This window comes from Dromiciops gliroides, chromosome 2 (assembly GCF_019393635.1).
Source record: "Dromiciops gliroides isolate mDroGli1 chromosome 2, mDroGli1.pri, whole genome shotgun sequence".
Taxonomy (NCBI): Eukaryota; Metazoa; Chordata; class Mammalia; order Microbiotheria; family Microbiotheriidae; genus Dromiciops; species Dromiciops gliroides.
Window position 1 is genome coordinate 361,108,279 of NC_057862.1, and position 12,540 is coordinate 361,120,818.

The following is a 12,540-nucleotide window of genomic DNA, read 5'->3' on the forward strand; positions in this document are numbered from 1 at the left end:
CTGAGCCAAGTCCCAGAGAGACACATTTATAGGCATGTACACACACTTTGACACACGTACACACACATACTCACAAACTTGTTGTGATCAAAGACATTGATGGTGACCAGGGGTGGCTCAGTGGGAAGCTGCTCTCTCCATCCATCTATAATCAGCTGCTCAAACACCAGAAGCTCATCCCACAGTGGGCTCAGAGTCTGCTCCAGGACCTGGTGGTAGAGAGATCCAGAGGGCAGAGAGAGAAGGGAGGGATGACAGAGCACAGGGTGGACCAAAAGCAACAGCAGGAGGTGGAAAGAACAGTCAGAGCCTCACCTGGAGGGTGGATCTCTGTTTAGTAATTTGGTGGTTTTCAAATATGTTTTAAAAGCTATGGGGGAGGGGGGGCAGCTAGGTGGCACAGTGGATAAAGCACTGGTCCTGGATTCAGGAGGACCTGAGTCCAAATCTGGATTCAGACCCTTAACACTTACTAGCTGTGTGACCCTGGGCAAGTCACTTAACCCCAATTGCCTCACTAAAAAAAAAAATCTATGTGAGGGGAAGCTATGGGGGAAATTATGCAAAATTATAATAACCAAGCTTGGCCCCAAAGAAGAGAAATGATGAAATGTAAAGGTATCCTTCCTTCTGCTTCATTGGGAAGTAGGGAACTATGGGTATGAACACTACACACAGTGTCAGACTTTTTTAATGTTTAAATTAGTTTTGCTGAACTGCTTCCCATCCCCTTCCCCAACGTATATATTCATATACTCACACACACACACAATACATTTTTTGTTCTTTATTCTACCTTCTATTCCCTCTGTATTTATCTTATAAGTACAGGTCTACATGTTAGAATTAGAATGTAAGCTCTCTGAGGGGAGGGACTGTTTTTGCTTTTTTTTTCTTTGTATCTTCAAAACTTAGCATAATTGCTTTTTTTTGGTTTTGTTTTGTTTTTTGTGGGGCAATGAGGGTTAAGTGACTTACCCAGGGTCACACATCTAGTGTCAAGTGTCTGAGGATGGATTTGAACTCACTGGCCACCTAGCTGCCCCACAATTGCTTTAATAAATGTTTGTTGGTTGATTGATTGATAGATAAGTATTGGCTCTCTGGGAAGGAAAGACTGGAGGAGTACATTGGGAAATGTAGGTGATGGAGGAATGAAAGATTTTTTTTCAGGGCAATGAGGGTTAAGTGACTTGCCCAGGGTCTCTTGTCAAGTGTCTGAGGATGGATTTGAGCTCAGGTCCTCCTGAATCTAGGGCTGGTGTTTTATATCCACTGTGCTACCTAGCTGCCTTCGAAATTAAAGATTTTTTTAAAAAATCATTTAAAATGTTATGGGAGGGGGGGAATCCTTTAAGAAAGAAGTCACTTGAGTATTGATCTACTGTGATGGACTATATTCTTCTCACCAATGCAATGGTACAGAAGAGTTCCAAATCCAAGGAAAAAAAAAAAAGAACTGTGGAGTATAGATGCTGAATGAACCATACTATTTCTTTTGTTTTTAGTGCTGTTGTTTTTTGTTCTATTTTGAGGTTTTTTCATCATTGCTCTGATTTTTTCTCTTATAACAGGACTAATGCAGAAATAGGATTAATGTTATTATGTGTATATATATGTGTATAGATATATGTATATGTATATAGATATATAGATATAACCTATATCAGATTACCTAGGGATTATCTAGGGGAGGGGGGAGGGAGGGGAGGGAGGGAGAAAAATTTGAAATTGTAAAGCTTGTATAAACAAAAGTTGAGAACTATCTTTACATGTAACAGAAAAAATAAAATACCTTATATGTAAAAAAAAATACCTTATATGTAAAAAAAAAAAAGAAAGAAGTCACTTAAATCACAAGTTCTAGGAAGCCTGCAAAGCACAGGGTAAGAGTTCCTATCTCTCTGGTGTTTTGAGATTGGCAGTTATACTTTCACAACAGCCCTGTGGGATAATGCAATGAAGATAACACAAATACTGGTTCCCCTGTTTTATAGTTAAGGAAACTCAGACTTGGAGAAAGGCCTTGCTTGGCCTGCAGTCATACAACTAGGAAGTGTTGGAGCCCATGGATGAACCTATGTTTTCTGATTCCAAGGCCAAAACTCTCTCCCTGTCATGATCTCAAGATGTTAGAATAACAGACAGCATTAGGAGGGGCCTCAGAGGCCCTTCATTTTACAGATGAGTGACTGGAGACCCAAAGAGGTTAAGGGGATTGCCCAAAGTCACATGGATTATGGCCTAAGGTTAAACCAAAGTTCAGGACAGTGGAAAGAACTCGGAAATGGTTTGAGAGAGAGCTTTTCAGAGAGCGAGTTCACTTCTCTCCCAGCTCTGATTCTGACTCCCCAAACTTTCCCACTTCCTCAGCAGCATCTTTTTCACCTTAGAGGTGCCCTCACCCTGCAGCCTTCTCTGCTTGGTGAGTCTTTGGTTCAGCCCACCAGCCCAGGCTTTCAAGAGCCATGGGAGGGGCAGCTATGTGGCTCAGTGGATAGAGCACAGGCCCTGGAGTCAGGAGGACCTGAGTTCAAATCCGGCCTCAGACCCTTAACACTTACTAGCTGTGTGACCCTGGGCAAGTCACTTAATCCCAATTGCCTCACCAAAAAAATTTAATTTAATTTTTAAAAAAAGGAGCCATGGGAACTCATTTCACTCCTGGCCCTGCTCCCCACTCTTCGCCCATGTCCTCCTCCTATTCCTCTTTCTAGTCCTCTTTTTATGCATCTTCTTCCCATGTTAGAATGTGAGCTCCTTGAAGACAGTGACTGTACATTTAGCCTATTTGTATCCTCAGAACTTAGAACAGTGCTTGCCAAATGGAAAGTGCTTAATAAATTCTCTATCTCTCTATCCAAACCTCTGTCTATCTATTCAAATTTCTATCTACCTACCCACCTACCTACCTTTCTATTCATCCATCTATCTATCTATCTATCTATCTATCTATCTATCTATCTATCTATCTATCTATCCCTCTGTCTATCTATTCAAATTTCTATCTACTTACCCACCTACCTCCCTCCCTATTCATCATCTATCTATCCATCCATCCATCTGTCTGTCTATCTATTCAAACTTCTATCTATACCTCTTATCTATCTATTCAAGCTTCTATCTAAATCTCTATCTATTCAAACTTCTCTCTATCTATCCATCTGTCCATCCATCTATACATTCATCTATCTACGGATCCATCTATCTAAATATCCATCCATTCAAATAACCCTCCGTCTATCTACCTAGCTATTCATTCATCTCTTTCTCTTTCTTGTCTTCTCTGTCTCTTTTCTCTCTTCCTTCTCTCTGTCTCTCTCTTCTCTATCCTCTCTGTTAGTAAATGTTAGCAATTAGTTAATATTTTTATCTATTTTAATGAATTTTTAAAACTAATGGATATTTATAAACATCACACATAGAGAATAGAATAGAATATATACAACATGTTGTTTTCCTCAGCTAAAGTGTTAGGTCTTCAGGGGCAAGGACTATTTCTCCTTTTGTCTTTGTCACCTTAGAGTCCAGTGGAGTGCCTGGCATAGTGGTTGCTTAATAGATGCCTGTTAATTGAGATACCCTGGCCCTGCTTCTCGTGCCCCAAGCCTGATCCCTTCCCCATTCACCTCAGAATACAGGGAACTTCCTCAAGAGCCCGGGGCCTGCCATACTTCCCATCCCCCCAAATGGACCTAGTCCTGACCCCGAAGATCCAGTTTTAGGCCAACCCACTAGTTTCAATCCCATTCAGCAGAAGAATCAATCTCATTATCCTATTGCAACTCTTTAAGGTCTGGGGGACGGGGCAGGGCTGCCCTTACCTGTGTGGACTGGCACTGGGTTGAGATAAGGACATGGGCAAAGGGATCAGAGAGGCCACTGTCATCGGCAGCAAGGACCCCCCTTGCTTGGTAGAGGTGAGCTCGGAGCTGAAAGTAGCTGAAGTCTAGGGTGGAGATGGGAAGGAAGCCTTGTTTGTCACATAACCAACACCCTGATCCTCGGGGCTGTCTCTGGATCTCCCATCACCACCCCCATCTCTGAGTGTAAGTTTACCATCTCGGTGTAAGGTGTGAGGCAGCCCTCCCACGGGCTGGGGTAGCAACTCTGGGGGAAGCTCCTGGGTACAGGCCTTGGCATGTTTGCCCTGGCCCAGCCATAGGAGCATCTCCAGCTTGGCACAGACCTCACCAGGAGGAGATCCAGGTACCTGGAGTATGAGGGAAGCATAGCTCAGTGAAATACATCTACTGCCTTCTGGACTGGCCCTGTGATTACCACAGTCCACCCACCCACTCCTCTCCCCCAGCCCCCCCCAGGCTAGCCCTATACCCAGGCCCCTCACAGTGAGCAGCAGACTCTGGATCCTCCCACAGTCCCGTCCACGCTCTTCTTCCACCACAGAGAATAACACATCTTGTGCAGGGATCCGAGCAAGGGCCACACGTCGACGCCCACTGAACATCCAGACCAACACATCTGGGAGAGGTGGCTGGGGCTAGAAAGAGTTAGGAGACTGTGGGATGGTGAAGGTGATGCTCTACAGGCCAGAGATGGTGAGGAATGACACCCCAAAGAGATGCAGTAGTAGAAAGATCCCTGAAAGCGATTTGGAGCATAGTGTGCTCCAAAAGTCGTGAAACTAACCATAGGATCCATATCTACCAAAAGCCTCCATATGTACAAAGATATTCAAAGAAGCTCTTCAAAAAACTGGAAATTAAGGAGGCATCAGTAAACTGATGGATGACTGAATAAATTCTGGTATGTGAACACAATGGATTCCTCATGCTTAATCAAATAACAAGCATCTATTAAGCAAACGCTATGTGCCAGGCATTCCACTGAACTCTAAGGTTACAAAGACAAAAGGTGAGGGGCAGCTAGGTGGCACAGTGGATGAAGCACCGGCCTTCGAGTCAGGAGAATCTGAGTTCAGATGCTGTAAGGCATGATGAAGGCTATAGTTTCAGAAAAACCTGGAAAGGCTTGTATGAACAAATAAAGTGAAGGGAGCAGAACCAGGAGGACAATTTCTACAAAGACAATAGCATTGTAAAGCAAACAACTTTGAAAGACTTAGCAACTCTGATCAGTGAGATAACCAACCATGGTTCCTAAGCATCGCAGATGAAGCAGAAGAACGCTACCCACCTCCTAGTGTGGAGGGATGGACTCAAGATACAAAGTGAGAGCCATGTGTTTGAGTGTGACCTATGTGGGAATTTGTTTTGCTTGATTATACATCTTTGTTATAAAAGTTTTCTTTTTATTTCCCCCCACCAAATTTCAGAGGGAGAGATGGGGGAGGGAGAGGGAGGGAAGAGAGAAAATCAATGTTTTTTCATTGAAAAAGGAAGAAAATTCAATAGACATAAGGGAAAGAGAGATAAAAAAGAGAGGTAGAAGGAAGGAGAGAGGCAGAAAGGAAGGAAGAAAGGAAGGGAAAGAAAGAAAAAAGAAGAGAGAGAAAGAAAAAAGAAATAAAGGAAGTGAGAAAGGAAGGATAGAAGGAAGGAAGGAAGAGAAAGAAAGAAAAAGAAATAAAGGAAGAGAGAAAGGAAGGAAGGAAGGCAGGAAGGGAGGGAGGGAGGGAGGAATGATGGAGGGAAGGAAAGAGGGAAAGATGGAGGAAAGAAAGGAAAGAAGGAAAGAGGAAAGGAAGGAAAGAAGAGGAGGAAGGAAAGAGGGAAGGAAGGAGGAAGGGAGGGAGGAAGGAAGAGCCTGGGGAGAGAGTCAGGAGACCTGTGTTAAAGCACCAGTTATCTCTCTGTCACTCACTAGTATTACAACCCTGGCTAAGTTACTTCCCCTCTCTACATCTTGGTTTTTCTCATCTGTAAAAAAGGGTTAAATAACATTTGTATGACCTCCTTTACTGGGTTTTTATGAGCACTCTATAAACCATAAAATGCAATAGAAAAATTGCTATTACTATTGTTGTTGTAGTTATAATGCTCAGGAAAAGGTTTGGCCCAAAAGTAGACTCTTGTTACCTCCTGGAAGAGGAAATACAGCCTGGCTAGGATCTTCTTGGCTTTTATCACCTTCTGTTCCACGGTGCTGGGCCTCAGACCTCCAAGGAGGCGCAGGCCCTGCCGGGCAGCTACAGCCTGAGTGAGAGAGGACAGGGCTGAGGATAGGCTCTGGGCTGTGGTCAGGAGGATACTGTGTGCTGAGGTGAAGGTCAGCTAAGTGACAGCTCGAGGGAGGTCACCCCCCATTTCCCATGCCTTCCCCTCACCTTTCTACCTACCATGCTGTGAGTCAGGAGCTTCCTGCGGCTCCGATCCAGGGCATTGGGACGAGTCATCGTCCTTCGCTCGACTCCCCGACAGTACTGCCTGAGGATGGGGGGCATGGGGTAAGTCATTGAGGTCACAGAGATTATAAGGAGAGGGAATCACAGAGGTTCGTGGAGAGAGGTAAGGGTGACCAGGTTAGTGGTTATTAGAAGAGATATGATGGCCCTGGATTCAGGAGTACCTGAGTTCAAATCCAGCCTCAGACACTTGACACTTACTAGCTGTGTAACCCTGGGCAAGTCACTTAACCCCCATTGCCCAGCAAAAACAAAACAAAATAACAAAACAAGAAGAGATATGATGGAGGTCACAAGAATTATGAGAAGAGATCAGGGCGGTTATGGGAGTTTGTGGGAAAAGGTCAGGGAGAATACAGAAATTATAAGAAGAGTTATAAGGCTAAGAAGTAAGGGAAGTAACAGAAGTCTTGAGGAGGGATTTTAAGCAAAACGAAATAAGTCCAAGTCCTATAAGCCTTTGCATCCTATAATTTTAAAATGTCTTTCTGGGGGTAGCTAGGTGGTACAGTGGATAGAACACTGGCCTTGGAGTCAAGAGGACCTGAGTTCAAATCCAGCCTCAGACCCTTGACACATACTAGCTGGGTGACCCTGGGCAAGTCACTTAACCCCAATTGCCTCACCCCACCCCCCCCAAAAGAAAGTCTTTCTGTTAATCCTGTTTTGGAAAAGGTCCAAATGATCCCTGAAGGGGAAAAAAGGGAAGAACTGAACTATAACATTGTTTATTGTTCAGCTGTTTATAGTCCTGTCCAATTCTTCGAGACACCATTTGGGGTTTTCTTGTCAAAGATGCCACAGTAGTTTGCCATTTCCTTCTCCAGCTCATTTTACAGATGAGTAAACTGAGGCAAACAGGGTCAAGTGACTTTCCCAGGGTCACACAGCTAGTAGGTGTCTGAGGCCAGATTTGACCTCTTGTCTTCCTGACTCTAGGCTCAGCGCTCTATCCACTACACCACCTAGCAGCCCCTGAACTCTAACATTGGGTCAGTTCAATTATGGAATGGGGCATGATATGACCTCTTTCATTCCTCTAATTTCATTTCATCAAGGAATCTACAGATTCTTTCCTAGCATGAGGCTACTCTCCAGAGTAGAAGGAGGAGATCAAGCTCTGTACATTGTCTGATGATTGTAATGCATAACTTACATCAAATTGCTTACTGCTTTAGGATGGGGTGGGAGGGGAGGGTGGGAGAAAAATTTGGAACTCAAAAATATCTTTACATGTAATTGAGGAAAATTAAAATAAATAAATATATATATATATTTTAAGTTGTCTAGGGGGCAGCTAGGTGACGCAGTGGATAAAGCATGGGCCCTGGATTCAGGAGGACCTGAGTTCAAATCTGGCCTCAGACACTTGACACTTACTAGCTGTGTGACCCTGGGCAAGTCACTTAACCCTCATTGCCCTGCCAAAAAAAAAAAATGTTGTCTGAGGTTTGATTTGGATTCAGGTCTTCTTGACTCCAGGCCTACCACTCTATCCACTGTATCACCTAACTGCCCCTAGATTCAGAGGACCTGGGTTCAAATTCCACCTCGGATGCTTACTACTACCTGTGTGACCTGGAGCAAGTCCACTTATCTCTCTTGGCCTGTTTCCTCACTTGTAAAATGAGGAGGTGGGATGGTGATCTCTAGATCTCTGGTTCTCAAAGTGTGGTCCCAGAGACCTTCCAGGTAGTCTACAAGGTCAAAACTCTTTTCCTAAGAATTATTAAGATGTTTTAATTTTGAATACGGTCCATATTGATAGATAAACCCACATAAACCAAAAGCTCTCGGGAAGGGTTTCTCAGTAATTTTTTTTTTTAAGTGAGGCAATTGGGGTTAAGTGACTTGCCCAGGGTCACACAGCTAGTAAGTGTTAAGTGTCTGAGGCTGGATTTGAACTCAGGTACTCCTGACTCCAGGGCCGGTGCTCTATCCACTGCGCCACCTAGCTTCCCCTTTCAGTAATTTTAAAATATATTTTTTAAATTAAATTAAAAAAATTTTTTTTTTGTGGGACAATGAGTGACTTGTCCAGGGTCACACAACTAGTGAGTGTCAAGCATCTGAGGTCAGATTTGATCTCAGGTCCTCCTGAATCCAGGGCCCGTGCTTTATCCACTGCGCTACCTTGTTGTCCCCCTCAGTAATTTTTAAGAGTATAAATGGACCTGGAGACCAAAAAGTTTGGGAGCTGCTACTCTAGATATTTCCATAATAGGCTTCTGGAGGTCAGGGACTGTTTGACTTTTGTCCTAGTTTCCCCATAGAATCTACTAGGTGCTTAATCTAGTAGGTCTGTTGACTAATTGATATGGCCCTGCGATCCTTTGGTTGGACTCAGTGGGAGGAAACACCTGGAACAAAGCCAGTGTAGCTGGTAACAAACTATGACCAATCATCCTGGAGGAAGGAAGGCAGAGAAATGCCCTGAGGTGTTTCAGGCCTGCTGAGCCACAGACCTTGGGACAAGCCTTTGCCCAGTTTGGGCCCAGAACCCTGGAGCCATCTCACCTGCTCCCAGCCACCAGTTCCTCCAGGGCCTGCCGCAGCCGTACCCAGGCCGCTGGTCCTGGCCTCCTCAGCAGCCTCTCTGTCTCCTGCAGCCCCTGATCCTGTGGAACAGGGTGGAAAAAGGGAGACCTGGACACCAGGTGAGCCCCCTCCTCTCCAAGGCCCGGCTCCCTCCCTCCTTCATGGCTCCCTTCTCCAGGGCCCTGTCTCCCGCACGTCACCTCCCCACATGGCTCTGTCCCTCACCAGCCTCTCAGCTACTTTCTTGATGCAATTGCTGCTTTGAAGACGCCAAGTATGGTCTTCCCAGCGACTCCAGACATGAATACATGGCTTCTCATGTGGTAGGGGCAGGCAAAGATAGGGCCTGGAGGAATGCAGAGGTGAGTGACTCTTGTTATTGTAGCATTCGTACCACTCCTTTGCTCTCTCCCCCACCCCTAGCATGGCAAGCGGCCGTCTGCAGATCCCACTTGCCTTGCCAGAACCCACTACCCCCTGCCCCAGTGCAGCAGACCTACCCATCGCCCTCCATGGGCTCTGGCTGTTGGCCTGGAGTTCCCATGGTCTCCCCAGGTTCTCCCTGCCCCTCTGGCCCTGGTCCAATATCAGGCTCTGGGTCTAGTTCTAGCAGAGGCTGGGTCTCCCTGGTCTGAGCATCTGTTCTGCTCCAGCCTCAATTTCTCTGCCCTGTGATCTGCGGCTCAGCAATTCCTCCTGACGGCCAGCACTTCCTGCCCCAGAATGATCACAGTTCAGAAGCCTCAGTGACCGTCACACAACCACTAGTGAGCATGACTCAAAGTCCCAGAGCAGTCACGTCCCAGATCCCCCTGCCCCCCACCACTGACCATAGCCCAGATCCCATAGTGCCCACGGCTCTGCCCCCCCTCCAGTGACCATCAAACAACCCTATAATGATCATAGCCCAGATCCCATAGCGCCCACGGCTCTGCTCCCCCTCCAGTGACCATCAAACAACTCCATAATGACCATGGCTCAGATCCACCGGGACTTCGATTCCACCCTCCAGTGACTTAGAGGAGGCAGCACGGGCAGCGCGTGCTGGCAGATACTATACCGATGGAGATCTCAAAGCTGATGGGCTGAGGGCCCACAGAAGGGTCAATCATAGTGGCCTCAAAGAGGACAGCAAAGAGCAGGAAATCCTCACAGGCAGCCAGGGCTTGCTGGGGAATGGGAAGAAGACAATACAGTAGAAGTGGAACCACCCCTGACACTGCCACCCCAGTCACGTAATGGCAAGCTTCAAAACTCCTGCTCCCTCAGGCTCAGAGCCTCAGACAGAGGCTACCAAAAGGCAGCATGAGACACTGGCAAGATGGCCAGATTTAAAACCAGAGGCCCCATTTAAACCCCATTTCTCTGCCACTTTACAGTCTGCATGACCTTGGTAAGTCACTTAACCTCTGGCTTTAGTTTCCTCATCTGTAAATGACCTCTGAGGTCCCTTCCAGCTCTGTAATCCCACATTTAATGAACTAACTTATTTACAGTGATGGTGTTGCCTTCCCTTAGGACAATCTGCATTTTAAAATACTCTTTCTTAAAGAGACAGCTAGATGGCCACAGCGGATAGAGCACCCGACAAGAGTTCAAATCTACTTTCAGACATTTAACTAGCTGAGTGACCCTGGATATTTACTAGCTCTCTTTTACCCTCTATCTGCCTCAGTTTCCTCATTTGTAAAAAAAATGGGGATAATAATAGTACCTACTTCCCTAGGTTGTTGTGAGGGGGAAAAAAGAGATAATAATTGTAAAGCAACTTTAAAACAGGGCAGCTAGGTGGAACAGTGAATAGAGTGCCAGGCCTGGAGTCAGGAAGACCTGAGTTCAAATCCCAGCCCCAAATACTTCTAGCTGTGTGACCCTGAGCAAATCACTTAACTCTGTCTCAGTTTCCTCATTTGTAAAATGAGCTTGAGAAGGAAATGGCAAACCACTCTAATATCTTTGCCAAGAAAACCCCAAATGGGGTCATGAAGAGTTGGATACATATGAAATGACTGAACAACTACAACAAACCTTAAATGCTATATAAATACTAGCTATTATTAGCCCTATCAAAGATTACATTGTCCAAGTGGTGAAATTTCCAGGGGCAGGTAGGAAAGGAAGAGCCCCATTCTCAGCCCCTAGCCCAAGAGACCACTGTTTTGGGCCCCTACCTCAGGCAGCGGATACAGTTCTTCCACTTCTACTCCCACAGTATTAGGTAAGCTCTGGCCCATCTTGGGTTACATTTGGCTGCTCAGGTTCCTTGGCTGGGCCCTGATCTTTTCGGCCCTTCTTCTTCCTGGTGATCTGGGTTATCCTGGAGCCTTTGGGGACTTGGCGGGGCTCAGACCGGGCCCCACCCCCAAACATCTCTAGTCCCACAGCTAGCAGCAGGCGACCCCGAAACCAGACACCTCGGCCTTGGCCACTGTTGAGGCCATGCAGACTATCCCAAAGTCCCCCAGTTGGGGGAGAACCATAGAGAGGAACCCAGGTAGGACCAAAGGTAGGCTTAAACCCCACTGTGGAGAGAGGGGCAGGGGGATGCCAATCAGTGTGCATTCAAGTGCTGCCATCCCAAGAAGGCTGAGGGACACACTTCTGGAAAACAAGTCTGGGGGCAGCTAGATGCAGAGTGGATAGAGCATCGGCCCTGGATTCAGGAGGACCTGAGTTCAAATCTGACCTCAGACATTTAATACTTACTAGCTGTGTAACCCTGGGCAAGTCGCTTAACCCCAATTGCCTCACCAAAAAACAAAACAAAACAACAAAAAACCCAACAACAAGTCTGGAAAGTGTTTTCAGGGCTAGAAGGGAGAGCAGGGGCTCAATCAAGAACCTCCCAGTGTCCCGAGGTGGGAGGGTCGGAGTATGATAATGTGGTATATTGTATATTGGACAGAATACATGACGTGGAGTCTGGAAAGCCTGGGTTCAAATCCCACCTCAAAAAATTTACTGGCTGTGTGATCATGAACAAGTCACTTAACTTTTGGGGATCTCACTTCCTCATCTCTAAATGAGGGGGTTGGATTTGATGATCTCTAAGGTCCCTTTGAACTCTAAATCCATGAACCTATTAATGTTTCTGGAGCCATGGGGCCATTTGTGGGACAAGGAGAATGGCTGGAAGTAGGGGACTCACCAGCACGGCCTGGGTGGGAGATCTGCCTGAGATCCAGGACATGGGTGGCAATGGGCACATCTCCCATCTGAGCATCCATCCATCAGCTGCAGGCGGATCCGGGAGGTGAGAGGTGGGAACAGTTCCACAAAGTTTAGCTGCTCATTCCACTCAGGATCTGTGGTCTCACTCTGCACCGAGGTCTCCCCCTGAAATTGTATTCGGTGACTGGCATGGGGCATATGGGCAAGGAGAATACAGAGTCGGGGCTAAGGCAGAGCAGTGGTCGGACACAAGAAGAAGGCACCAAGGTTTGCACCTAGCTGCCTTCAAGCCTCTGAGAGGATGGGGGAAGAAGGGGGTGTCAGAATGGAAATAGGCTCACTCTTGCCCCAAGAAGGATACCCTAATGTAAGGATCCACTAAGACTCGCTGGTCTCGAACAACACGGACTAAACCACCCAGGAGTCCGGAGCTGAGAGCAGGGAGACCCTTAGCCCGGTATAGGCGGACACTGAGACGTGCCCACTGCCGATCAGCTGGGAAACCC

The 12,540-nt window shown here is 46.4% G+C and overlaps 1 protein-coding gene across 1 annotated transcript in view; it reads right to left on the bottom strand.

The window, feature by feature from the left end:
• The window catches only part of LOC122738890 (fer-1-like protein 4), a 38,090-nt gene that overhangs the window by 21,072 nt on the left and 4,478 nt on the right, over positions 1 to 12,540 (bottom strand). The window contains 16 exon segments of the mRNA XM_043980775.1: positions 75 to 209; positions 3,825 to 3,949; positions 4,060 to 4,213; positions 4,349 to 4,501; positions 6,000 to 6,116; positions 6,260 to 6,347; positions 8,843 to 8,943; positions 9,089 to 9,209; positions 9,364 to 9,511; positions 9,514 to 9,576; positions 9,924 to 10,032; positions 11,035 to 11,085; positions 11,087 to 11,385; positions 12,012 to 12,087; positions 12,089 to 12,218; positions 12,376 to 12,539. Of these exon segments, the coding sequence (XP_043836710.1) occupies positions 75 to 209; positions 3,825 to 3,949; positions 4,060 to 4,213; positions 4,349 to 4,501; positions 6,000 to 6,116; positions 6,260 to 6,347; positions 8,843 to 8,943; positions 9,089 to 9,209; positions 9,364 to 9,511; positions 9,514 to 9,576; positions 9,924 to 10,032; positions 11,035 to 11,085; positions 11,087 to 11,385; positions 12,012 to 12,087; positions 12,089 to 12,218; positions 12,376 to 12,539 (2,034 nt within the window).